This window comes from Siphateles boraxobius, unplaced genomic scaffold, assembly GCF_051911475.1.
Source record: "Siphateles boraxobius isolate OS27281-9 unplaced genomic scaffold, OSU_SipBor_1 123, whole genome shotgun sequence".
In the NCBI taxonomy this organism is placed as follows: Eukaryota; Metazoa; Chordata; class Actinopteri; order Cypriniformes; family Leuciscidae; genus Siphateles; species Siphateles boraxobius.
In genome coordinates, this window is record NW_027508726.1 from 1640 (window position 1) to 29542 (window position 27903).

The following is a 27903-nucleotide window of genomic DNA, read 5'->3' on the forward strand; positions in this document are numbered from 1 at the left end:
CCTGTTTGAAGTTGAGGCGCGTTGAACGCTCATGAACGCGTGTGTCGCGCAGGTACACGCACAGTCTCCAGTGTTCTCGGCTGCAGTTCAGGTGTTATTATGGTGGCGATAAGAACTCTAAGCCAAAGCTTCTGTCGGCTGGCCAGAGGAGCATCTTTACAGATCAAGTTCAGCCGGAGTCGCGTGATGAAGATGCGCTCGAGCGACAGTCAGGTATTTATTATATAGAATCATGACAATCTGTATGAATATAAACGCCTTTGATTAAACGTGCTGTTCAAATAAAATGCATGTAGGGTAACATGGGGAAAGATGCCCCCCTTAGGAACAATGTGCATTTACCTACCTTTAAATTGTATATTAAGATGTTTATTGAACAAAATAAAATTATTCAAAGCGGCCATCTTACCCCGCCACTACTGGGGTAAACTTTTACAGAATGTTACATGACTTTTGATATAATTCTTATTAATATATATATATATATATATATATATATATACATAAATACTAAAGCAACTATTCTATTTAAAATTTAACTTTGACAATTTAGTCAAAAAATTGAATAAACAAAGGCAGAGAAAGCAGATTCCCAATAAAATAAAAACAATATTAATAGTGTCTTATATAGGCATTTTAATATTTTTATTTACACATTTAATTGCCCATATTTTAATTAAAAATATGCCATAATAGCAACACTATGAATGCAACATTTTATGATTTCACTTAACTAACCTTAAGGTTTTAATGAAAGAAAAGATGTCTGAAATGTACATCAAATTCATGGAAATACTGAATAATAACCCCATTAATTACAATAATTATTGCATCTAAAAATAATAACACTATAAAAACATGCAACTTGGGGCCTTCTGTGCTAATTCTGATGGCTCATCTTACCCCAATTATCAAATTCTATCTTTTTACTTCATCTTATGCCGACTTACCCTACTTATTAGATTTGTGTCATTTTTATTATTTTAGTCCTTAAAATTTCCAAAATACACATTGCTTTTTGTTTCCTATTAATGGAGAGACTGTTATAAAAATCTATTGAAAAATACAGTTGACCCAATAGAAGGGCGTGTTGTCGTCATTTATAGAGCAAGTTTTTAGCTATACAAGGCAAGCAAAAATGTTAAAGGTAAAGCAAAAGATGTCTGAAATGTACATCTAATTCATGGAAATACTGAATAATAACCCCATTAATTACAATCATTTTTAAAAATAGTAACAACATGCTGCTTGGGGCCTTCTGTGCCAATTCTGGTGGCTCATCTTACCCCAGGGGTCTAATTTCATCTTATCTTACTCTGACTTACCCTACTTGTTTGTGTCCATATTTTTCAAAGGCATTTTTATTATTTTAGTTCTTCAAATTTTAAATGGCTTTTTGTGTCCTATTAATGGAGAGACCGTTATACAAATATATTGTTATTGAAAAGTGCAGTTGACCCAATAGAAGGGGATGTTGTCATCAACCTATACAGAGCAGGTTTTTAGCTACACTAACCATTTTTTCATATTGCTTTTGATTTCCTATTAATGGACTGTTATAAAAATCTATTGTTATTAAAAAATATAGAAGGGCATATTTTCATCAACATATAGAGCAAGTTTTAGCAACGCCGCAAAACTGTTAAAGCTAATATCAAACCATAGTTCCTCTACATTTAATTAGTATTAATTAATTTATGATTTATGAGTAATCTGTCTGCTCTCATGACAGTGTGACACATTGTTTAATTTCCCTCCACATGCACAATAAAGATGTCCATGTTCTGAAAGCGGTGGTTTGTGCGGCAGGTTGAGGTTCTCCTCTGTGGTTGATGTTGATTTACAGTAGTTCTCTCATTCATCTGTTCGTTTAAATGGATGGGCTCCGGGTTAGGAGGGTCTCGTACCACACGAAGCCCTGCTTGCAGTCACGAAGGAGGTTTTACTCAGACAAACCACAGTTCCTCTTGCGGTGTGTTGCTATGGTAAGACTTCCCTTTCGAACAGGAAGTGACAGCGCTGTAAGAAAGAGGGTGTGTCAGCCAGAGAGTCTGTAGAGGGAAACGGTTCGGAGAGAGACCGGCGCGCTCGACCCGATCCTGATGTGGACATGTCTAAGAAAATGAAGACTCTGGCAGTGCCAGCGGGGCAGATGGTGAGTCGGGTTCAGGCCTGCGGCTTCTCTGATTGGCTCGTTCTGATGATGATGCGAGAGTTCTGGGATCGTGATCATGTTTTTAACTTTATGCTCAAGATATTAGTGGTCTGGAAAGTGGTGTTTTGGTTGACCATTCAGCTGATCTCCGATGCATTGCAGATGTTTTCTTCTAGTCCTGCTCTGTTTTTCCATCTACAGTGAGTGTGTGTGTTTGATTTGAGGACAACATTGTCCCTAGAAGTTGGTTAAATAGTTTTTGGAAGTCTTTGGGTGTCTTTGAAGGCAATTATGATTAATATTAGCATTAGTGCTGACAATCGATTGAAAAAAACGAACTAATTACACATTTTTCTGTAATTAATCGCACCTAACATTAGCTTATATATATATAGCCTATATATATATCTCAAAATTAATGTAGAAACAACAAAGACAGTAGCCTATATTTGTAATATTTTTATGAAAGAAGGCCAGTATTACTGATACCAATATCGAAATTGTCTCTATAATATAATTTTTTCCCCCTCAATTTTAGCCAATTCAGCATTTGAGTTTAACTAAAAGCTATATTTATTAGGCTTTTAAACGTATAACAATTTAATTTAAGTAAGCTTGTCTTGTTTGACTAGTCCTTTTCCCATCTGGACTTTGCATTTGCTGTTTATTATCCTCAGGGCCCAGTTGTTGGAAAAGTTAAATCTGGATCCGAAATATCTAGGTTTGTCCAGGATCAGGTAACCCATCTTACTTTTGTAAGAAATATGAAGTTGGAGAAACCTTGTGTACATTGGTAAATAACTCGGGTGAGAGTGAGATTAAATGCAAAGTCTCTTGTGGGAACGCAAAACATTTGCAAGAGAACGTAAAAGCATTAAAATGTATTTTTCCTCCCATCACCATGTCCCTTTAGGGTTTCCGTAGCCACAAAAATAAATTAATAAGGGATGCAGTTATTAGACACTACTTTCGACTGGTTTATCTCTGATTGTGCCTATACAGTGATTAAAAAAAAAATATTTTTTGATATTGACAGCTGTTTTTTATTTTTATTTTTACTATTTGGAGGATTATTTTATGGTACCAAAATCTTCTCTTTTTTTACTTTACTGTAAGGTAATTTTATTGTAATTTAAAAATTTTTTTTTAAAGTATTTTATTGTTACCAAAATAAATATTTTTTTTATTTTACTGTAATCAAGAAAGAAATAAAAATATAAATGAGTGTGTGTATATATTACATGATACAAATGTTGTTGCACTTTTTGTTCCTGAAATCCACCCTTCTGTTTAAAATGTCAGTTTATGTGAGCTCAACCACAAAATCCAATCTTGGTTTCTTATCTGATTTCAGAATCCTTTTTTTCTTTTGAACAACCCATTTTCAAGATTCGATCAATCCGACAGCCAAAATCCGATCTGATTTCTTTCGAACAACTTGGCCCTGAAGTTAAGCTGAATCTGAAAGTCTAGGGATGTCTTCAAAGGCTTTATAATGACTGGCGCTCGCAACACAACGGTCAAGGGTTTGATTCCATAGGAAATGCATAAACTGATCAAATGTATATCTTGGCTTATGGGTTATTCTCCAATGATTATAAATATCTTCTATGGTGTGACTTTTGTTGGCTTGCTAAATCCATGTGTAAGAAGAAAAAACAAATGCATGTTGATCCACAGAGAAAATTTGCAATTCTCAATCAGGTTTCCTCATTGTTTCCATGGCGATGAGACTTTCAATCAAACGGATGTGTTTGTCCAGAGAGTCAGTCGAAAGTGAATCTCTCTCTACCAATTCCTCTCATGCGTTTTGTTCACATGTGTCATGCTGTCATGTCTTCTTCTAATGAGCTGTTAATGTTGAGCAACACACCCATTTCCTGTGTGAGCTGAGGAAAGCATGCAGCTGTTAAACTGCTGTTTCCTGAGATGAATTTCTTGTTTAATTCATGACTATCACACCACAGGCCCATTGATTTCATGGTAGACTGATTTTGTATGTGTGTGTGTGTGTGTGTTTGCTCTTGCAGACCCAGGCGGTTTCTGATGGCGGTAAGTTTCATCTCTTTACATTGTTGAATAAGCCTGTCACCATCATCAACTCTGCTGACAATTAATGTCATAGAATTAAATAGTTAATAGCAACAGTTTTGTTCATGTTACTTACAGTGTAAACCTATAAGACATGATTATTATGTTTTACTTTGAATCTATTAAATAATAAAAAAACAGTAGTGGTCAAGTTATATCTGGCCTAGGAAAATCAACATCTTCACCTTTTATTATTATTTTTTTATTTTATTTATGATTATTATTTAAAGTCTCCATTTAGTCAATACTTTTATCCCTTTAAACTCATCTTTTATCACCAAAACGACACATTTAGGTGTTTTTTCCTTTAAGAAAAAAAAATCATGCCTTAAAATATCTTGAATGTAACTCGACACCCTTGCCTCATTTAGTATGCACGGTTCTATTAATATGCAAATGAGCCACACCTCCACTCACTCACTCAGAGATCCACTCGTTGATCTGATTGGTTACAAGGTAGTTTGTGACGTCAGTAACACCAGCGATTTCTAACCGTGTTTTAGAGACTGTCTTTGGTTCACTGCAGTTTTAAGGAGAAAATACTCAGCAATGGTGTCGACTTATGAATTTACACATGGTTTGTCTTATAGCGTATTAAAAACAACACATAGACATATAAACAACATTAAAAGCTGGATTTTCAACACAGCGGGGCTGTTTTTGTAAGCATGTAGCATAGTTGTGCTTGGAGTTGATTGTTTTAATAGTGCAATGAAACACGACAAATTGTGCGGACATCATTTTTGGCCGGGCTGTCATGCAAAGTAATTATGAACACGTGCAAAAACAAGAGACAAACAAATACTAATATTTGATTGTTATTGTCAATATGCTCTTTTCTGTAGTAGCTGTAGTTTGCATTTTTTGCCAAATAATTGAGTCAGATAAATACCTTAACCTGGGGCCTGTACCATGATGGTAGTTGAACAAACTCTGGATTACAGGATTAGTTTAGAGTTGACAAAACCAAAGCAATCCAACCAGGCTTTGTTGGTACTATGATGCTGATCATCAACTTTCTCTGTCAACTCAGGCTTCGATCCTGAGTTTAGGAGTTTAAGTGTGACATCAGTAGCGAACAGCCAATCACATGCTGAGAAAGAGTGAAACTGAGATTAATTTCTCACGAGAGAAGCAGCGCAATTCACTTATTAAATAAAAGTATTAAAATAGTAAGAATTTAAACAAATTTACACAGCAAGAAGAAAACAGCTGTCTATGAAAGAGGACAACTAAAAGAAAAAGTCTCACTACTGTATATCAGTGCAAGTAAAAGTTGTGAAGTTATTTTATACAGCTGATAAAGGTATAGAGAGAATTGAACATTTAATCTCACATGTAGTTATTTTATAGCTTCATCTATTGATGCTAAAGCGTATTTATATTACCTTTATATATTTATTCATTTAAACTGCGTAATAATAATTGATGAACTAAAATTGTATATGTGTGATTGATAAAGGGTATAATAATTACATAAATAATATCTAAATCATACAAATTTATTATTCTAAATAAGCATCACTAAAAACCAGAAGATTTTGTCTTTAAAAATCATTTGCTATGTAATGACCTTTAATTTGGAGTAGAAACAGGTGGAGTGACTTTATTGCATCAGACATGTGTCACTTTGCTCACAGCTGATTGGTCCAAGTTCAGTTTGCAACCTCTTACCTAGAACATCACCTGACCCGGACCAGGTTAGCCGTGGAGCGTAAGTTACTATGGCGATGAACACTGCTAAAAGCCAAACCACTTTCATGGTCCCTAAAACCCAGGGTTGTCGCAAACTAAACTGAAACATAGCTGGCTAGCCACCTAAACCGGCTTCATGGTATAGACCCCAGGTTTAGTGTTTTGTTTTTCCTTCACATTTAAAATTTCCTCATATTTGGAGCATTTAATCAAACTTGTAGGGTCCTAAAAAAACTAAAAATCCCATCCAGATATAGCTTTTGTCCACTACTGTGTAATATAAAAATATTTTTTTATTATTATAAAATAGGCCCATATGATTCACTTTGAAAATGAATAACTTTTTTTTTTACATTTTATTTTATGATTAAATCCACAATCCTTTTATTATTACTTTAATTATTATCTTTCACTGGAAAGTAGACACGATATTGTACGTTTGATGGCATTTCTTTAAGCACTTAAATGTCCTTTATTAGTTTTTGCAGTTATCTCAAATAATTGCGATTAGACCAAATAACCCTGATCAGATCATTAATCAATACTGGAGGCAGCCCTACTGTAACATCAATCTCGAGGTCCGATCACAACCGTGTCAATAACTCAATCCACCCTCGCTCTCCTGTACAGAACTGAACCTCAAGCTATCCAGCGGCGGCAGCAGCTCCAGCCTATCAGAGAGCTCGAGCGGGTCAGGTGGTCCGGCCAGTCGTGTGGTCAGCTGGGCTGTGTGTTTCGAGCGGCTGCTTGAAGACCTTGTCGGTGTGCGATACTTTACTGTAAGACTTCTTACTACAATACTCCCACTGTTTAGTTTAGTGTAATATCTTTATTTATTCACATTATCTATAATACTGTTAACTGTTCATATCTGTGGTTTAGGGTTAGTGTTAATGTGCTTAATCCTAACGCTGCCTTTTAGCTTTTTTATATATTCATTCTTTAATTTAATTTTTGTGTCTTTGTGCGCTCTGGAAGCTTAATTTACCAAGAAAAATTGCTTCTATGTGCAGAAATATGTCTGTTTTAGATTCTGCTTCTGATCTATGACTGCTTTAAAATCTTATATAAAGATCTATATTTCCATCCATATTACAATAAACATGCAAGTAAGATGGTGTAATCGCTGTAGAAAAATATATATAGTGTCCGTGAGCATTTAGAGATATACCACACGATTTATGTATATTGATTGTTTTTTAAGACCAAATTGTTAAGTTATTGTAAACAATGTATTGAAGTGATTGTAATCATAGTTATTTAAATAAAAATTAGATACTGTTGATTGCTATGAATATAGCCATTGCTGCTAATATCGTGTTAAATCATAAATAAAATAGTTTATTTACAAATATGTCCAACTTTATCCACATGCATACAATATACTCGCGTATAGCAATTCTCAGCTGCTTAAATGCTTGTATCGTCACAAAATGTAACTATATTAGTGTCCAGCTCTAATCTGCTGAATGTGACTATAAGGCATGAAGATATTATAAACATTTACACATGATTTTCTGAAATTGGTGCTACCTGACTATAGAAAACCGAGAAATAAGGCTGTTGTCTTCCCGTTTGCCAAATAGATAGGAAAACTTCAACACCCATAATGCACTGGGGTTGTTGCCGTCCGAGGCCACGCCCACCTGTCTGCTATGGATACGCTTGACCAGTCACATAACGCATTGTTTTAATAGGAAATACTTCTTGGCAAACTTTTATTCATGTGTCATCATGTATTGTTCCCGAGTGCAAGAAAATCATACGAGCTTGTTGAAGATGTGCTATTGCGTTTCAAGAGAGATGGTTTTCTGCATTTATAGTTATTAGAACTTGATGTGTAGTTCAGAATGTGTCACTTCACAAAGTTACCGGTCAAAAGGAAGTTTTCATTCATAAAAACACACTTTACATTTGGATTGCATGTGTGAAGCATTGAAGTGTGTTGTTCTTTTCCTCACAGGAGTTTCTCAGATCAGAAGTGAGTGCTGAGAATATCTTGTTCTACCAAGCCTGTGAAAAGTTCAAGAAAATCCCGTCTACGAGACTGGAAGAGGTATGCAAAGACTTTTTAAATTGACATGGGAATTAAATCTCATTTTAAAAAGGGAAAAATCCCATTTAAACCAAGAAAAAAACAGGATTTTTGAAGATGCATTATGACTTAAAATGAGTAAGAAATGTGTGTGTGTATATTGGACTCGATTTTATTTGCATCTTCATGATGTTTAATATGTGAATGTGCAGTTATGAGAAATGCACGCCATCTTAATTATTGCACTTCAGCGTTTTTCACACACACTTACTCAAACTAATAGACACTTACTAGTCTTCTTGAAGCTATCTGGGATGTAACGCGCTTCTCAACGGCACAATAGCACTTGATCTCCAAAACACTCTTAAACGCAAGAGATGCAATGTAACAAAACTAGAAAGTGGCGCAACATTGCTTGATCTTAGTGTAAAACAGGGATTTGCTCCTCATTTAATGGTTTGAACCTGAGACGAATCCTGAAACCAACAGTGGGTAAAACCACCAGTCCAGTTTAGGTAATCGGTTCATGATGCCATTAAACATCGTAAAGTAAAGCGTAGTTGCATAATATGACGTTTAGCCTCAATGAACCAATAGCAGCCTTCAAATACATGAGCAGAAGTTGTTAAATTTCAGTTTATCCTTCATTCTAACTTTTGCCTCGCGTTACTAACGGTAAAAATAAGTTTCCATTTAAATACGATACTTGATCATGAATAACGTGTTTTTATATGTAAATAACATTCAGAAACTGTATTTGAAATGAAATTGATAAGGATCAACAAATAAAACGATACAAAAAACATAAGATATTAGTACGTTTATTGATTATGACTGATATTTGACATGCACAACATGGACCGATGCGCACAGCGGCGCTGTTATCTTAGCCGCTATCAAAGTTATCTTTTCACATGATGTTCTCTCTCTTAAAATGTAAGCGAGTGTAAATGTCAGCATTATCATATAATGTGTCTAAAGAATTGAAGTCTGTCAGGTAAAAGAGCTTATTGATGCAGTTTAGTCTGTCTGATATTATATTACAACCGTTACTCCTGATCAGAGGCTGCCGTAAATATTTAGTTGGAACGTAGAGTTACGTTTAAATGAAGTTTAATGGTGCAACGTAAAAATATTTAATAGTTCGTAAGTTTTAACTTCGTGCCCATTTACGTAAAAACTTGCGCACAGCTGGTGCAACCGGCTCCTGTAGACTACTTGCATTTTCTAGCAAATATATAATGCTGGGATAGCATTTAAATCCCTTTAAATGTTTGGCTTCTGCATCTTTAATTCTTCTCTGTATGATCTGACTGTATCATGAAAGCATGTTTCCGCCACGGAACAAAAAATAGATAAGGTAATTGTGAATTTATCTCACAATTGACTTGTTTTCGTAATTGTGAGTTTATAACTCAAAATTAATCCCTATTCGGATGGGACTAGTTTTTCAGGAGGTATTTAATGCTTCACATGCTTTGTGATTTTAATCCCGTCCGAATTCGAATGTCTGTGATTTCTGATGTTGTTTTATTCCAATGCTTCTCATGTGTTTTTGACCGTTTGCACACCAATCTTTAGCATGCTTTCATTTAGTTTCAATATGAAACTCGCCGAAAAAAATAACTATACAATCAATAAATGGAGCCAAACTGCGAAGACTTCGCATTTAAAATCAGTGTCAGGTAAGAGTAAGATGCTTGTCTAGATTTCTCTGCTCACTTATGCAAGTTTATCATAAACCGCCACTGTTATTAACTTGTTACATTTACTTAAATAGGGTTTTTATAATTAATTAAAATTAAATTAACAAATAATAAATTAAAAAGACGCATACGTCATGTGATGCACGCAAGCATAGTTTATCTGTAATAAACACATGATGCATGAAAGCACAGACATCGAGTGATAAGATTTGTAACTCAAACATCATTTAGAAAACTAGTCGCGTCTGAATAGGGACTCTTTTTCTCAGAATTACGAGTTTATATCTCTCTAAAAAAATAAATAAAAAGGTAATTGCAAGAAAGTCAGAATTGTGATATAAACTCGCAATTGTGTTATAAAGTCTGAAAGATGAGATATAAACTCGCAATTGCAAGTTATGAAGTGCAAAATGTGTCAAAATTCTCACAAAAAAACAAAGAATTGCGAGTTTATATCACAATTCTGACTTTCTTGCAATTAAAGTTGCAATTACTTATTTTTTTATTTCATGGCAGAAACAAGCTTTCATAGTATCTTCAGTCATAATGAGAAAATGAAAGGCAAATATCAGCCTAAAATGATTGCATATGTCCCCCTCAGCTGAAGAAAGAAGCACGATCCATCTACGACAGTTTTCTTTCTGAAAGCTCTCTGCATGCGGTTAATATTGACGATACGGCACAGATGGAAGTGAGCGCTTTGGAGACGCCTACATCCGACATGTTCGATAAAGCACAGGCACAGGTAAACACTGACAAATCTCATACCAGTACTGTGATTTACTCATGTGATGATGTGTGATTATTTTTGCTGGAAATTTAAAGTCCCCCTGTGGTGAAAATCAAGTTTTTAATGTTAAGTCAAACCATGTGTAAATTCATAAGTCGACAGCATTGCTGAGTCAGGGCTCTCTGATGCTAATTATCTGGGAAACCTTCTCTAACAGCAATCAAGTTGTCATTGTTTGTGTCAAACAAGTTGTGAATTTGTTGTAACATTAAAACAGGAGATCATGACTTTGTGCTCAAAGTGATGTTTGGAGCTCCAGTGGTTTCCTCTGTGGAAGAATTAAACTTTCAGAAGATGTTGTATCAATTCCAGGATATGCTTTTTTTTCATTGGTTGTTGCGTTAAATCTTACCCAGATACAATAGTGCTATTTTCTGATTGGCTATCGTGTAGCCTCTTTCTTTTTTTTAATTGGCTGATAAGTGGCGGGCTCGACTAAGAACTCCAGAGGAGCTTGATTCCTGCCCGGGTCCACATAGTGAGAGCGACGCGGCCAGAGACATTTTGGGCGCTGCGGCATATTAAATATATTATAAATAGTTTTTCCGCGTGAGAAATACAATGTGTGGCGGCAGTGCGTGACAAAAGACTGAAATGAGTGACACTTGAGAGTCCTGATGAGTATTTTCTGCTTAAAACTGCAGTGAACCAAAGACAGTCTCAAAAACACGGTTTGAAATCGCTGGTTTTTCTGACGTCACAAACTACCTTGTAACCAATCAGATCAACGTGTGATCGTCAACGAGTGGATCTCTGAGCTGAGTGAGTGAGTGGAGGCGGGGCTCATTTGCATATTCATAGAACCGCGTATACTAAATGAGGCAAGGCTGTCGAGTTGCATTCAAGATATTTTAAGGCATGAGAAAACTTTCAAATGTCATTTTGGTGATCAAAGATGAGTTTTAAGGGATAAAATTGACAACTGGGGGACTTTAATAAATAGTAAATAACTAAATAAATAAAATGCTTTACAAATGAAAGGTATTTATGTTTTTCTTAATTATTTGCAATTTGGACCAAAAGATCAGATTATTCATAACAAATAAATAAGTCTGGCACTTTACTTGATGCAACTAAACAGTAAAACTGATACTATGAAACCGAGCTCTGACCCTTCATGCATAAAAAAAATCTGGAATGATTTACAGTAACGGTTTATTCTTCCCCCCCCGCCGCAGATCTTCAAACTAATGAAAATGGACAGCTACACGAGGTTCGTCCGCTCTCCGCTGTACCAGAACTGTATGCTGGCTTGTGTGGAGGGCCGTCCTCTTCCCAGCGTTGGGACCCCGGAGCCCAAAAGCAAAATGTCCAAAAAGAGCGCAACGCCTCCCAGTTACAGAAAGGTAACGCATTTAAAATCCCTTCAAAACAGGTTTAGTTAAGTTAGATATATTTTCATTACAAAAAAACTACCGTTGAACTACCATTCAGAGGTTTTGAGTTGATAAGCATTTATTAAATCTCAAATACAGCAGAAAAAATGTTATTTGAAATATTATTATGTTTTAAAATGACTTTTTTCTATTCTAATAAATATGAAAATGTAATCATTGTAATATGATGATTTGCTGCTCAAGAAACATTTCTGGTTATCAATTTTGAGAACAGTTGCTTCATATTTTTGTGGAAACTGATGCAATTTTTTTCAACTTTTTTTAAAGTTTTGCTCCAGTGGTTTGATGCTTCATTTCTATTGCAAAATATCACGTTGATGAAGTGCATTTTCCTTTCGCTGCATTTACGTTGAGTTAAGTTTGCAGTGTAAATTCTGAAACTCTACTTGCACGTGTGAATTTTGTTAATACAGGCCATGGAATGAAAAAAAAAACTTAATATATATATATTTACAGTATATATCTTACAGTGCAGATGTTTAAAAGGGTCTAACTTGGTGAGAGTGTTTGTCAGTCCAGCGTGGAAATATGATGCCGTGTCATTGAGTAAGTAGACTGAGAACCACAGTGGAAAAAAAAAAGTAAAATGTAGGTTACTGTGTTTTTGAACAGAGCGTTGAATTGAAAGTGCCCTCGTCAGACAGCAAGACCAACAGGAAGAAGAGGTTAGAGAAGAGAGGCTCATGGGGAGGTACCATCTTACTCAACACTTCTCTATCTGTGTGTGCCATCTTTGCCCACGTATTTGCATGCATGTCTCTATTAGTTTCGGTCTTATGCATGTTTCATGCCAGTGATGGTTTGCAGATGCCCACAGTTGTTCTGTTAGCATGATTCTCTTCTCTGTTGGTTTAGCCGTTGAGCATGAGCTGTTCATAACTGCACTAACAGTGTTTGTTTCTCAGCTGACCAGTCGTACCAGCATGTGTCGGTGTCTCGTCAAGTGTCTCAGATCTCGGTGAAGTCTAACAGCAGCTTGGAGTTGGTTTCTGGATTCGGCCGAGCTGAGGTATCTTCACAAAACCAAATGTTCCTGGAGATTGTAAGATTGTGCCTATCATGAAGGGAGTACAAATGCTTGCAAGAGAGCAAAATGGTAACATTTTGGTAAATTGATAGATGCTTTGAGTGTGACCGTCCTTTCAATGCTTTTCAGCACTAAATGACATTAAGTCCTTTACCTAATGTCATGTTCCTGTTAAGAAATAGCCAGACATTTAAAGTGGAACCATTATGCCCTTTTACAAATTCTTGTTGTTTTCGAGCTCTAGAACAGGTTTTCCTGCTTGAATGTTGATTATTTTCCTCATATTCTCCTTTGTTGCGGCTCCTCACTATTCCCAGTCTGTCAGTAACGCTCTGTTTACTTCCTGTCTCTATGAAGCCCCTCCTTCTGAAAAGCACACTGTGCTCTGATTGGTCGGCTGGATCAGTGTGTTGTGATTGGTCGAGCGCTTCGAGTGTGTTTGGGAAATGTCCCGCCCCTTCCCATAACCACCAGTTTAACACACTACTCACTAACTCAACCAGGCCCCGCCCCTTTATTCTGCGTATGAATTATTATAATGAGGAATATTGTGACGTGTTCGTTCCCGGGAGAAACTCAAGACTACAATGGAGGCGTTTCAGGAGTTCAGAAACACTGACACTGATATAGAGAAGAACTGTGTGACTTTGTAGAGATTTTTCATGTTTAAACAGCAACATTACACACTGAAGAAAGATGAAGATGTTAAAAAAAGCAGAATAGGACCCATTTACATTGTCAAGAAGAATGTAATCCAATATTTGGTGATAAAGCATAATGAGAGATTTACAACTGTTTTCTTTCAATCAGCACAGGTTTTGTATATCTTTTAGGAACGGATTAATCATATGCCCATTTGATCCGAGATTAAGCACCTCAGTTTTTCGAGTTTAAAAGAAAAACTGAAGAGCACAATTATTCATTACTTCAATGAGCTCATTGTTTCTGCCTCAAATTATTACATTGTCCAAATTAATAAATTTTTAGCTAACTGTGATTTTGTATACGTAGCTTTCTGAAATAAATAAATAAAGCTGCTTTAAAATGTGTATTGTGAAAAGCGCTTTACAAATAAATGTGAATTCAATTGAGATTGTAAGAACGAGGCCTACATTCAAATGGTTTCAAAAAGATATACAAAACCTGTGCTAATTCACAAATGTTTGTTAAAGGTGCATTGTGTAATATTTAGGGAGGATCTGTTGACAGAAATGCAATATCATAAACAAATGTTTTCAGTGGTGTATAAAGATCTTACATAATGAACCGTTATGTTTTTATTATCTTAGAATTAGCAGTTTCTGTCTACACATCCCGGGGATCCCTTACATTGAAATGCTTGACATGTTTCTACAGGATAGAGTTATCAACGGGCCTGAAAATTACAACCCGAACCGACCCGACCCGTGGCTTTTAAAGCCCGGACCCGATGTAACCCGACACATCAACATTAATTATCTGCCCGAACCCGGCCTGCGGCCCGACGCCGATTTTCTTCTTGTTTTCTCATACACGTATTATCATGACCAGCAGACAGGAATTCAAATCAACCTTTAATGTTCACGTCTTTTAACAATAGCCTACAAATAATACAAGCTTTAAATATATAAATAGGCTATATAGGCTACTAAATATGCCTCAAATAAAAATCTTCTGGACGACCCTGTTTTTTTTGCTGTCATATTTCATCAGCACCTTGCATTTTGAGCATTGCACATAACCTGTAGGATTTCCATCAGAATCCAGGAGCACTCCAAACACTTTCCAGACCTCTGATTTTCCACACTCCTGTTGTAGCGACGGTGAATTCACCTGCGGGACGTTTGCTTTTCACCAACTCCATCTTCTCCAGGCTAAAGGCGTGCACGCAGCGGCGTCAGATCCGCCCCCGCGATGCACGTTGCACGCAGCACCCAGACTTTCTTTACGGTGAAAAGCAGCGATGATTAATAAATGTTTTTTTTTTCACTGAGCAGAAAAGATTAAGCTCGAGGTCCGGTCCGACCCGAGTCATTTGCTTATATTTTCGACCTGAACCCGGCCCGAACCCGCGGGTCCCGTCGGGTTTGTCAGGCCGACCCGGCCTGTTGCGAACTCTACTACAGGAGCCCTAAACAAACAAACGCGTTTCGTTACTATGTTGTTCTTCATGCAAAGAAGCAAGCTAAAGTCAGCGAATAAAACACTGACACAATGATGAACAAGTAACAATAATATTTGCAATAACATATAGTTTTACTGCATAGTTAAGTAAACCGAATTTCTTAATTTATCTTTGTAAAGAAACCTCATTGATTAACTGGCTGTCCCAGAGGACGACATCATCTCCTGTCGGCCAACATAACTTCTGTTGGTTGCAGTTCACAACCTCACCACTAGATGACACTAAAATTTACAAACTGCACCTTTAAATGAAGTTAAATTCACAACTTTGGATTGTCTCTCCGTCAGAATGGACGCTGCAGTGTGGCCGCCTCTGATCCAGAGGCCTTGAGTTGTGTTTCTCCTACCGCTGATAAGTACTGTTGTGTGTATCTGCCGGACGGGACGGCCAGCTTGGCCCCGGCCAGACCGGGCCTGAGCCTCAGAGACATGCTCAGCAGCCTGTGTGAGAAGAGAGGCTTTCCCCTGAAAGACGTGCTCATTTACCTACACGGCAAAGACAAGGTCAGTCCACAACCGTCTGTATCTAACCAGTAACCAGCATCATTATTTTGGTACATTTTACAATAAAGTCCAATTAGTTGACATTATTTAATGCATGAATTAACAATGATCAATGCAGTTTTTACAGTATTTTTGAATCTTAATGTTAGTTAAAGTGCCCCTATAAGGTTCCTAAGCAGGGTGGGAAATTAGCACCCGCCACCAGCCAATGGCTGGTACTTTTTCAAAGTGGCGGGTGACTTTGCCTTGTATACCAGCCACAGTGGCGGGTAGATTGTAAAACATATTTTTATTGGTTACTATTTAAATCATTGGACATCTTTTGTCAAAGAATGCTGTTGCTAAGTAAAAATAATGCACTTTTGTCGAGTAACTAATTTGATTGGTTATCAGCGCTGTGCGTCACGGACACAGCGCACGGACACGGCGCTAAACGGACCGTGACACATATAGCTGAGCTGAGGTAGCCTACAGATGAAAGGAAAATTAAAAAATGTCTTTTCGAACAAGTGGCGCATTGATGACAAAGGGAAAAAGAGGGAATGGTTAGCCTACCTTCCCGTCGAACAGTCCATGCACTGTACTTGCTGTCGAGCCTATGCGTCATCCGTAAATGCAAACAATTTGTTCATTAGAGGAACAACTAACCTTAAAATAGAGTCAATAATGAATATGACCAATTCTATTCAGAAACGTCCATGCGATCGGCAAAAAGGGCAGACCTTTTCGGGACTACGTTTGGATGTGCAAGTAAATTACTAACTTGAAGTTGTGTTTTGTGATGGCTAGATAGCTATCGTTTTTTTAGTTTAGCGATAGCTTTAGCAGCCGCGAGGATAGGAGCCGATACCGTGGGTGCTCCGGAGCTCGATTATGTGTCAGTTAAACTTTTCATCTCCAATCCTATCTGTATTTGTGAGAAATGGTGCTGTCCTGAGTTGAAAGAGAGCCTACTTTACGGCTTTATTATCGAGTTAAGCCTCTGGGGTCGACAAACGCGCTGGCGCGTTTTGCTGGATTTTTTTTCAAATCTCCATCATTTATGGTCATACAGACTTAACTGATATTAAAAACTAAACTGTAAAATAACCATGCATAAAATTCTCTCAAAAATACAAACATGTACATACATGTTGCTCACATATTATGGTAGCCCTGTTTGTGCTAAATAGTGCTTTTTTTAAAAAAAAAAAAGGGGCGTGCGCCCGTGAGCATCCACGGAGGAAAACATAAATTGGCGCCTGAGTGCAGCATAACTCATATTGTTAAATGGATAAAACGAATTACATATTTGTAATGGACGTCAATGTTATCAAAGTCACAGTTCTCATTCATAAATTTGAATTCCAGAAAAAGTGTCTGGTAGATAATACAAGTGGCTGGTAAAATTGGGCATCCAGCAGCCACTGTGGCTGGAGGGCAAAAAAGTTAATTTCCCACCCTGTTCCTAATGTTTCGGAGTCTCCTATAACAGGTTTACATGCATCTAAGATCAAAAAACACTTAATGTTCACATAATATCCATTGCACATCACCTCATTTCTCAAAGAGTCTGAAAACGGTTTGTTCGAAGATTCAGTCTCTATGCCCCGCCTCTCTGAGAGTTGCTCTGATTGGTCAGAAAGCAAACACTCATTATCATATCTGAATCTCAGCTCTTGACACACAGTGATACGGACAGTAACGATGGCGTGTGTTTTACCGTATCAATCTCAGAAAACAGCGTCTTCTCGACATGAACAATACGAACCAAACTCTTCCAGTTACAGATGAACTACAGTGTTTGAGGGCGGGGCAAAGAGAAACTATCAGCCAATCAAGACCAGAGGCTGGCATTATGCTAATTAGTTACAAGGCTACGTAAATTCGAGCATGAAGTGAGACTGGAATTACTGGAATTAATGGTGGTTTTGGTTCTTTGGCAGTGTGAGCAGGTGCAACCCTGCTGGAAAATGAAGGAAGTATCTCCATAAAGCTTGTCTGCTGAAGGAAGCATGAAGTGCTCTGGAAAAGCACTTCATGCTTCCTTCATTTTCCAGCAGGATTTGCACCTGCCCACACTGCCAAAAGAACCAAAACCTGGTTCAATGACCATGGTATTCATGTGTAATTACTGTGTGATTTCATGTAATATTATAATTTTCTGGGATTTTGATTTGTGGATTTCATAAGCTGTAAGCCATAATCATCAAAATTATAACAAATTGAATATATGAAATATATTGAAATATCTCACTTTGCATGTAATGAGTCTATATAATATGTTAGTTTCACCTATTAAGTTGAATTCTTGAAATAAATCAATTTTTTGATGATATTCTAATTATATGACCAGCACCTTTATAATATAGTACGATTTATATATATATATGAATCTCCAGAGAAACATATAAACCAAAACAGCCCATAAGAGCAATAAAGAGTGTTTTCAGCTATACGGCAATTCATAAAGGTCAATAAAACAGAATGTTTTTCAGCACTGCACTTTTAATTCTCAGGGTCAGAAAATGACATTGCACAACTAAATGTGAGTTTTTGCAACAAGAAACCTTGACTAGTTTACACTTTTGTCTGTCTATTTTTTAAGTTCCATAACATCCACTTGTAGATAATTACATCTCGGTGATGGAAAAAAATATGAGATGGTAGGAGAAATTATAATGTTAATGCTTTGCAAAGTTTCTCAAGGGGACGCAAAAGCATTAACATATAATTTTTCCTCCAATCTCATATTTTTTACCTTCGTGTCCCGTAGAAAATGGCACCTTTAATGTGAGAAAGTATATGAAAGTGCTGAAAATGTTGAAATCATCAAAATTATAACAAATAAAGGCTTGAAATATCTCACTTTGCATGTAATGAGTCTATATAATATGTTAGTTTCACCTGTTAAGTTGAATTCTTGAAATAAATCAACTTTTTGATGATATTGTAATTATATGACCAGCACCTGTATATTTGGCTTCTGGGCTTTATATGCTTTTGGTCTGGGTTTGTCTTTTGTACCGTATCACTTGTGAGATCCTGAAACTGTGTGTTTGCTTCTCCACAGCCTCTGTCTCTGGATCAGGACAGCTCTGTGTGTGGAGATCAACAACTCACTCTGGAGCTCAAAGTTACTTTTGTGTGAGTCTCGTATAGAAACGCTCAATGCTTTTCATACTAACATATTCACTGTTTCCTACCCGTTATAGTCAGCATGAAACTGACGTTATGATAGTCTTTTCTTTCCTGTTATGAGGTACAGCCAAACCAAAATGTATTCAGACACCTTCAACGTTTCTCACATTATCACAGTTTAGAAAATGGTAATAAAATATGTTATCAAATCAGTTGATTTTTCACTGGTTTTGTCCATCAATCTGTTAGACTGTCTCACGAATGAATTATGTTGAATATGTCAGCTTTTAAATTTAAGTAACAATTAGATAATACCAATTTAGGTCAACAAATTACCAAGCAATGTTTAATATTGTTCAGTCTGTGGTGTAAAAATGTCGCATTAGCATTTAAAGAAAAAACACTTCAGCAAAACATGATCAGCTCAAAGTGTCGGAATCATTTTTGGTCCCAATTTTGATCAGTTTTACTGGTAGTCACTGTATGAAGAATATTTGGGTATAATATGTCACAGTTTACTTTAATTTGCTATCCTCACTTACGTAAATTAACTATACTGTCCTGCACCGACTAGTAAAAAAAATCAAATTATAATTGGTGTCTGAATTATTATTTTTTTGACTGTATATCTGAGTGAAACGCTTCTGGAACAAGATCAAATGTGGGCGGGGCTTGATTTTGTCTGTGTGGAATTGATTGGATGGTTGTGGTTTGCTATTGGTGGATCTCATGAGTGACAGGTTGCCCCGCCCACATCATCAGAGAAGAGAAGAGATTCTGCGAGAGGAACTTATTCTGATGCTAGATTACCAGGAACATGGATTAAAAACTGTAATGATGTGCACCGATAAATTAGTTATGCAATATTACACACAAAAAAAACAAAAAAAAAACAAGAATTGTCCATTTTGAATTCATGGTAACTAACATTATTAACGATAGACCAATGTAATCTAGGCTGATATTTTGATAATATAAGCATCAGCCAATAACAATACCTGATGGTTGATTGACAGTAGCGTTCGTTATCACTGGTATCAGTATATATTAATCTGTGCATTATAATATGGTTATTAATATTAGACACTGGTTGCATAAAGAAATTTTAAATAATACTATACATCTAGAATAGTTATAGGGTGTTATTTTAGTATCATTGAGATACTATGTTTATTAATATTTTCAATTGGTTTTTATTTTAACTTTTTCCATTTTAATTTCTTAGTTTTAGTCACTTTGTTGTGTTTTTGTCTTATTACAGTTGTTTTTTTATTTTTATGTCTATATAGTTTTTATTTTATTTTTAATTATTTTAGTACATGGATAAACTAAATGAAAATGAGAAATGTTTCCTTGGCCACAAGCTGAAATTAAATTTTATTTTATTTCAGTTACAAATTAACTTGAAACGTTAATTTTTTTTTTCTCATGGTTTTAGCTCACTATAATAACCCTGTAAATGTTTGTGTTCAGGCTGGAGATTGTGTTTTTAGGAAGAACGATTGGCATCATTGCGAAGTCGAGCAAGACTCTGTGCGACGCGATCTCCCCCGTCCTGCAGAAACATGAGCTGAGACCTCAGGATATGCAGATCACACTGGTGCGTACACGCTTATATCCAAACTCACAAACTGATGCGAGGCATGATGATCTACAAGAGTGTTGTGAAGAAGCACAAATATAATATTATAATTCACTTTTTTCTTTCTTTGTTGTTCTCATTCCAGAGTGGCTCAAATGAACCTCTAAACCTGAGCACCAACGTGTTTCGTCTAGCCAGCAAAACCTTGCGTTTGGACAAAGTTAAAGGTGCTTTATTATCAGTTGTTAATTGATTTGACGATATCAATTTATTTATTAAAATATAAATACTAGCATACTATATCTATCTATCTATATATACATACAGTGCCAAGCATAAGTGAACACACCCATGCTAAAGTTGACTAAAAAGAGGAATAAAAAATCATCTTTTGGAAATTGATCTTAATGCCTTAATTAGAAAAATGAGGAAAAACCAATTTTCTTTGTAAATGAATAATGTATCGTAAATAAATAAATGTTCTTCATTAAAATACAGGGGGCAAAAGTCAGGACACCCCTATGTTGCACTATGGGGAACTTTCCATTAGATCGTCTCTCAATGCTAATCAAACCAGCTATTAGGCTAACTGAAATAACACCATGCCGATCTCTAGATATGGTGAAGGGTGTGTGATGATGTGGGATATTTTAATCCCGAAGGCCAAGGGAACTTTATCAGGATGCATAGTATCCCGGATCCATGAAATAACTGGCCTTTAAAAATAAAAATCTGCTGTCTCTATGGGAATTTAACATAGGGGTTCCTGACTTATGCAACCTGTATTATAAGGAAGAACATGTATTTATTTACGACACATTATTCATTCACAAAGAAAATTGGTGTCCTTAAATGTTGGATTTTTCCTCATTTTTCTAATTAAGGCATTAAGATCAATTTCCAAAAGATGATTTTTTTTTTATTCCTCTTTTTAGTCAACTTTAGCATGGGTGTGTTCACTTATACTATCCACTGTGTGTATATAAGCAATAAATTATATATAATTATTATATATTTTTTAAATTATACAATTTAAATAAAAACAATTTTAATGTTTATTTAAATAAAATAATTTTAAATATTTAAGTCATTATATTTTAATAATTATACTTAAATAAGACAATTAAAATTAATATCAGAATATTATTATTATTTATATTTATTATATTTAATTTTAAAATACAATTTGATCTAAATAATTATAAATGTATAATTATACTTTATGTAATTGTATACAGCTCATAGTTTATTATATTATAAAAACATTTATTTTTTAAATGATAGAATTACAATTGTAAAAATATATTATATACTGATATATATATATATATATATACACATACATACACACATATATACAGTGTATATATATATATATATATATCTAATAGTTGTGTGTGTGTGTGTGTGTGTGTATATATATATATATATATACAGCGCATATATATATACACACACACACACACACAATGCAGACAAAAGCTTCTCAAAATGATTCAAATTAGTAAATTTATTTGTAGAATGATATAGTTTGTGCTTAATTTAATTTCTTTACAAAACTTAAAAGGTTAATTTAAAACAAATCTAAATAAATATATGACTTCCACCAAAAAGAAGAAAAACTTAAGAACTATATTTGGACGTTTTATGGAAGTTTATGCATTTAACAGTTTAAGTCAACATGGTGAACCGCTTTTCCACTTCTAGTATCTTTCTGCAGGAGTAAAATGTGTGTCTGAGTTTAGTTATGCAAACCACTCGTGATATACTCTCTCATTCTCTCTCTCTCTCGTGTCAGTTTGCGTTAGACTTGTACTTTCCTGTCACAGTATTTTTGCGCTCCACGACTGAAAGCTCAGGGGTCATCTTAGGGTTTAAAGCCGCGTCTAAAAGCGTATTTCTTCTCTGAGCACCACGTTACACACCTTAAAAACAGGATTATGGGGGAGGTGTTAACTGACATGAGATCCAATGATCTCATTCCCTGTTTAACGGTGTGTATCTGTGTGTTTTAGTTGGTTTGGAGACTCAAGCCTCTTCATCACCCAAAGCAAACCACAGACCCAGAAAACACCAGGAGATGGACGGTAATGCAGGAGTGTTGTGTGATGCTGGATAGAAACATGCTAGTTATGCGTCCTGAGCTCTAAAGCCAAACGCCAGCAAATGCAATTTATGCAGGAACTTTCTGCAGGAATCCCTGTGTGTGTGTGTGTGTGTGTGCGATCGCTTGTGCGCACTGCCTAGTGATTTTGAAAGAAAATAGTGTGCAGTTCATTTACTGTGCATAATATGCAAATCTACATTTATTTGCAACCAGAGCAGCTGCATGAAAACAGTATCCCACAATGCAATGCTCTCCAACTTACCATCCATTGTGATGAATGAACCACCAGAAGCATTATCAACTAAATGCAGTTGATAATATTTATTATTATTATTACTTTATAAAGTCTATATTTTTACGTATATTTTTATTTGTTTTATAATTATTTATTTTTAGATATTTATCTTTATTTATCCAACTATATTTATTGACTTTTCATTTAGATAGGTGTAAAAATAATAATAAAATAAACATGTCTTAAATCATTGCTCCAGACTGTCAAAGGTTAATATATTTATTGGCAAATTTGGATTAAATTGCAATATAATTGTACTGATTTGAGATCGCTGAATGACTGTCATTTGATCTGACTACATCGCAGATTCAATGTGAATTTAATGCAATGACATGTTCTTTTAAATACTTTATTCAGTTGCAACATTCTGCTGTCAGTTTTTATATAAAAACACGGATACCTCGTATCACTCCACATTCACAATTCAAAATTAACAATATTTTAAGTAGCCAATTAAGTGTGATAATTTTCAATCAACCAGTCATTATTGTAAAACAAATCCTGATATATCTCATTTTTCAAGTGCACATTGCATACTATTCTTGTTTTCAGTATAAATAATTTGGATATATTTTGGTTTGTTATGGGCTTGTTTGCTGTTTTTCTGGCAACATGAATGCTGAGAGACATATGTATGTTTAAATGCATCATTAACAATTTTTTCAATTCGGTTCTGTACACACTTCATATAATTTTAATAAATGCAGTTGTCACCACCTGAATTTAAGCATGCAGCTACATTTGGTTGTCAATTCACCTTTAAGTGTTTAATCCAGTTCTGAACACACAGTTCAGTCATTTATGTGAGTGACAACCGCATTTTACAACCGAATTAATTGTTTAAAAATGCTAGTATGTGACAAACATATTTACAAAAATTGCCGCATTTGCAAGAAAAACCACAATAACAAGCTCATAATAAGCTGAAACAAATCTAAATGCTTTATATTGAAAACAAGACCAAAACATCGCAACCCACACCGGCCCACTTTAAGAACTCAAACTTTGAGCCAAGATCAAACAAGCCCAAAAAATGCTTATAATAAGAGGACATGGCCACACTGCAAGAGTGCGCACTTAAAAAAGCTTAAAGGTGGCATATTATGGCCCTTTTCACAAGATGTAATATAAATCTATGGAGTCCCCAGAAAGTGTCTCTGATGTGGGGGGGATTTTAAACTGAAAAATGTCAATTATTATAACTTAAATAATAAGTCTATATAACTATAAATTTGCCCCTTTTAGGGTGTGAGCAAAAAAGCTCAGTTTTTGTGTGTGTCCCTTTAAATGCAAATGAGCTGCTTTCCCCGCCTCCGTTCAGAAGAGGGCCGGTCCTTTACACAAGCTTCGGATACTCCAGCAATAACAAAACACGCAAATCTCACTCATCAAAAATCCCAGAAATACCCAGAGACCCAGGAAGAGCTTCAACGTTTAGGACGTTTCTGAACGGATAGTGGATATCAGTGGCAACTGCTGGTCTTTCAAAGAGGGGAAAGCTCATTTTCGGCCAACATCATAAAAAATGTCCATTTATTTATAGCCTAGCCTACTGTATGGATGAATGAACAAACTATCTAAAAAAAGATATTAAACTCGACTTAGAAAATATGGGAACTAGGTTAAACTGAAACAAGGAATGTGGTCTATAATTGTGTGTAATGTATAATGAAAATTGGCTAGCAAGTAAATACCAAGAAATAGGTTGCAACAGTTTGTCTTTCAACTACACTTGCAAAATCCGCGATGGGACTGAGCTTGAACATCTTCAGCGCCAGCGACTTTTTATAGCACAAAATCGCTGTCAATCAAAAGGAGATGCAGTCTTTCGACAGGCCCTCCAATCATCACACAGAAGCCCGGAGTCTAGCCCCGCCCTCTCCTCCATTCACAACAGACCCTCCAATCATCACGCAGAAGCCCGGAGTCCAGCCCCAGAGAAGCTGAGTGTCCGTGGGCGCGGCATAATCGCAGATTTATTAAATGACCGTCTAGTTTAGAAGCACTGAAAAAAACTGTTCAAAGTCCCATTGAAGTCAGTGGACGCGGGGCTTCAACAGGGCAATGCATGTGACGCTCCGGGAATGAATGAGAAGGAAATCGAGTCAGCCGACCTGCTATATGAAGCTGATTCTGAACGAACATATCTTCGAGATGAACGTGTTCTAATGCATTTTTTGTCAATAAAATGTTAACACAATAGTACATATTTGACCATTAATTTTTTTACATTATGGGGGACGCCGAGCTTCCCTTGCAGTCTTAAAGAAATCCCCACTGGTGGATACATTTATCTAGTTGCTGTGGAGTTACAGTGATAATAATCTCATCGACTTGCATGTACTGAAAACCAAATGGCGGCGTGGGTGGATATGTGCAGATTAAAGGACGATTCCGGCCAAAAATGAACCTGGGGTAAATAACACATGGGTACCGAGTCGACCATTCTCTGGGATGCGTTTTCATGATAATCGAATGTACCCAGTTTTAACGTTTTAGTTTAACCACAGATTAGCTTATAAACGCTAGTGTATGGGGCATCGATTAATTAAAAATAAAAATCGCTAGTAAACACCACTAATTAGGCTCAAAATAGCCCCGTACTAACACGCTAGCATAATGAGGGTCTCTACCTGCAAAATGAAGCACTGAGAACTTTGAAAGTGTACAGACAGTTTAATAAGAAGATACTTTATAAAGACAGAACACTTTGCGTATACAAGCAGGAGCCATCTTTGGAAAACAGTCTCGACCAGTCGAACCACGAATGCCGTGCTTAGTGTTGGTCGATAGCATGCGTGCCGCACAAGCCCTGAAAAGTGAAGCCAAAGCGTCTCGATCGCCCCCCCGGTGGCTGGTCCTAGTATAGGTCATAAACCCCGCCTCCCCATGTTATTCCCCATGTTATTACCATAGTTTTTATCACCCTGGTGTAATTTCAAGTGCTTGTTTTTAAAATAAGCTTGTTTTTAGTTAGTTATTTGATGCTATATAAACAGCGCTAAACAAACACAGCGTCATGATTGACAGCTGTGATTGACAGGTTCTCTGAGCGAAGTAGTCACTGAAGCAACAACAGACTTTTTTTCAGGATATTCGGAGGAAATTGAAGCTTTCAATTTAATATCTAAATTTCTATAATTAATTATTTCACACCGACATAATGCGTGTGCTTGTGATTGATTCGGCGAGAGTGAGGGCGGGGCCTTGATTTCGCCACTTTACTTCCTGCTCACTACTGCGCAGGTCTGGTCCCGAGATCGCAACTGCGCCGGTCTGGTCCCGAGATCGCAACTGCGCAGGTCTGGTCCCGAGATCGCAACTGCGCCGGTCTGGTCCCGAGATCGCAACTGCGCCGGTCTGGTCCCGAGATCGCAACTGCGCAGGTCTGGTCCCGAGATCGCAACTGCGCAGGTCTGGTCCCGAGATCGCAACTGCGCAGGTCTGGTCCCGAGATCGCAACTGCGCCGGTCTGGTCCCGAGATCGCAACTGCGCCGGTCTGGTCCCGAGATCGCAACTGCGCCGGTCTGGTCCCGAGATCGCAACTGCGCCGGTCTGGTCCCGAGATCGCAACTGCGCCGGTCTGGTCCCGAGATCGCAACTGCGCAGGTCTGGTCCCGAGATCGCAACTGCGCCGGTCTGGTCCCGAGATCGCAACTGCGCCGGTCTGGTCCCGAGATCGCAACTGCGCCGGTCTGGTCCCGAGATCGCAACTGCGCCGGTCTGGTCCCGAGATCGCAACTGCGCCGGTCTGGTCCCGAGATCGCAACTGCGCCGGTCTGGTCCCGAGATCGCAACTGCGCCGGTCTGGTCCCGAGATCGCAACTGCGCCGGTCTGGGCCCGAGATCGCAACTGCGCCGGTCTGGTCCCGAGATCGCAACTGCGCCGGTCTGGTCCCGAGATCGCAACTGCGCAGGTCTGGTCCCGAGATCGCAACTGCGCAGGTCTGGTCCCGAGATCGCAACTGCGCAGGTCTGGTCCCGAGATCGCAACTGCGCCGGTCTGGTCCCGAGATCGCAACTGCGCCGGTCTGGTCCCGAGATCGCAACTGCGCCGGTCTGGTCCCGAGATCGCAACTGCGCCGGTCTGGTCCCGAGATCGCAACTGCGCCGGTCTGGTCCCGAGATCGCAACTGCGCCGGTCTGGTCCCGAGATCGCAACTGCGCCGGTCTGGTCCCGAGATCGCAACTGCGCCGGTCTGGTCCCGGTCTGGTCTCTGGTTTTATTTTTACTTATTCGATGCCCCATACACTAGCGTTATAAGCTAATCTGTGGTTAAACTAAAACTAACGTTAAAACTGGGTACATTCGATTATCATGAAAACACATCCCAGAGAACAGTCGACTCTGTAACCATGTGTTATTTAGCTCGAAGTTCATTTTTGTCCGGAGTTGTCTTTTAAGGGCCGGTGATATTATAAAAAGATCAATCAGAAGGGGGGCGGAATCTGATCTGCTTATTTTTTTACATGCTATTAGAGAAAGGCTTACAGATTTTCATGATATGTGCACTTTAAACAAAAATAGCTTGTATTCTCTTCTAAACGGATGTGTTGTCCCTCAGTTCTGGTGGAGCTGCTGTCCCGTGCCCAGTGCAGTCGAGTGGACGACCAGCGAGGTTTACTCACTAAAGAGCACCTGGAGTTGCCGCAGTTCCTTCAGCTGCCAGCAGGGAACGGACAGCAGAAGTCCTGCCAACACACACAAGAAGAAGACTGCGCCCTTTGACCTTTGACCTGAGGACATGTCCCGTGACCTTGAGCACTATTCAAGCATCTAAAAGACCTAAAGCAGTTAGTTGTGTGGAGTGGAACTGTGTGTGTGTGTGTGTGTGAGATTTCTTAACCTGAGAGTGAGTGATTTGTGTGTGTGAGATTTCTTAACCTGAGAGTGAGTGATTTGTGTGTGTGTGTGAGAGATTTCTTAACCTGAGAGTGTGATTTGTGTGTGTGTGAGATTTCTTAACCTGAGAGTGAGTGATTTGTGTGTATATTTTGTATATTACAGACACTGATCGTATAGAGCTCTTAAAAATGATGCCCATCAATTATGGGAAGTTGCCTTTAAAAAAAGATCATACTACATGTGTATTTATTTTCATATCGGATTGTATTGTCCAATATCAAATATGCTCTTTTTCTATTTATTAGAACATATTTGGTATGGAAGACTTTTACATTGAGAGTTGTGTTCACAGTGAGTTGATTAAAACGGTTTTGTGTGAGTTGCTGTGG

The 27903-nt window shown here is 37.3% G+C and overlaps 1 protein-coding gene across 2 annotated transcripts; it reads left to right on the forward strand.

Moving 5' to 3' along the window:
* Nucleotides 1-27903, forward strand: rgs14a (regulator of G protein signaling 14a). Of its 2 annotated transcripts, none has more exons than XM_077224197.1 (14): nucleotides 1-213; nucleotides 4186-4207; nucleotides 6572-6720; nucleotides 7905-7997; nucleotides 10284-10427; nucleotides 11651-11818; nucleotides 12482-12560; nucleotides 12775-12878; nucleotides 15348-15563; nucleotides 18616-18689; nucleotides 20157-20283; nucleotides 20411-20492; nucleotides 22281-22352; nucleotides 27234-27903. In XM_077224197.1, exons 1-14 carry the CDS (start codon nucleotides 100-102, stop codon nucleotides 27395-27397), a joined length of 1608 nt encoding a protein of 535 aa, XP_077080312.1. In that variant the 5' UTR covers nucleotides 1-99; the 3' UTR covers nucleotides 27398-27903. The 2 variants fall into 2 exon arrangements, with proteins under 2 accessions (XP_077080312.1, XP_077080323.1); XM_077224208.1 differs by lacking the exon at nucleotides 1-213 and adding an exon at nucleotides 2042-2155.

What these genes read in the sequence shown, in the direction of transcription:
- rgs14a (XM_077224197.1), top strand. Translation starts at nt 100, where the DNA reads ATGGTGGCGATAAGAACTCTAAGCCAAAGCTTCTGTCGGCTGGCCAGA. An exon ending in CGCCTCCCAGTTACAGAAAG is followed by an intron (nt 11,819 to 12,481) that starts GTAACGCATTTA and finishes GTTTTTGAACAG; the next exon opens with AGCGTTGAATTGAAAGTGCC. An exon ending in GAAGAGAGGCTCATGGGGAG is followed by an intron (nt 12,561 to 12,774) that starts GTACCATCTTAC and finishes TTTGTTTCTCAG; the next exon opens with CTGACCAGTCGTACCAGCAT.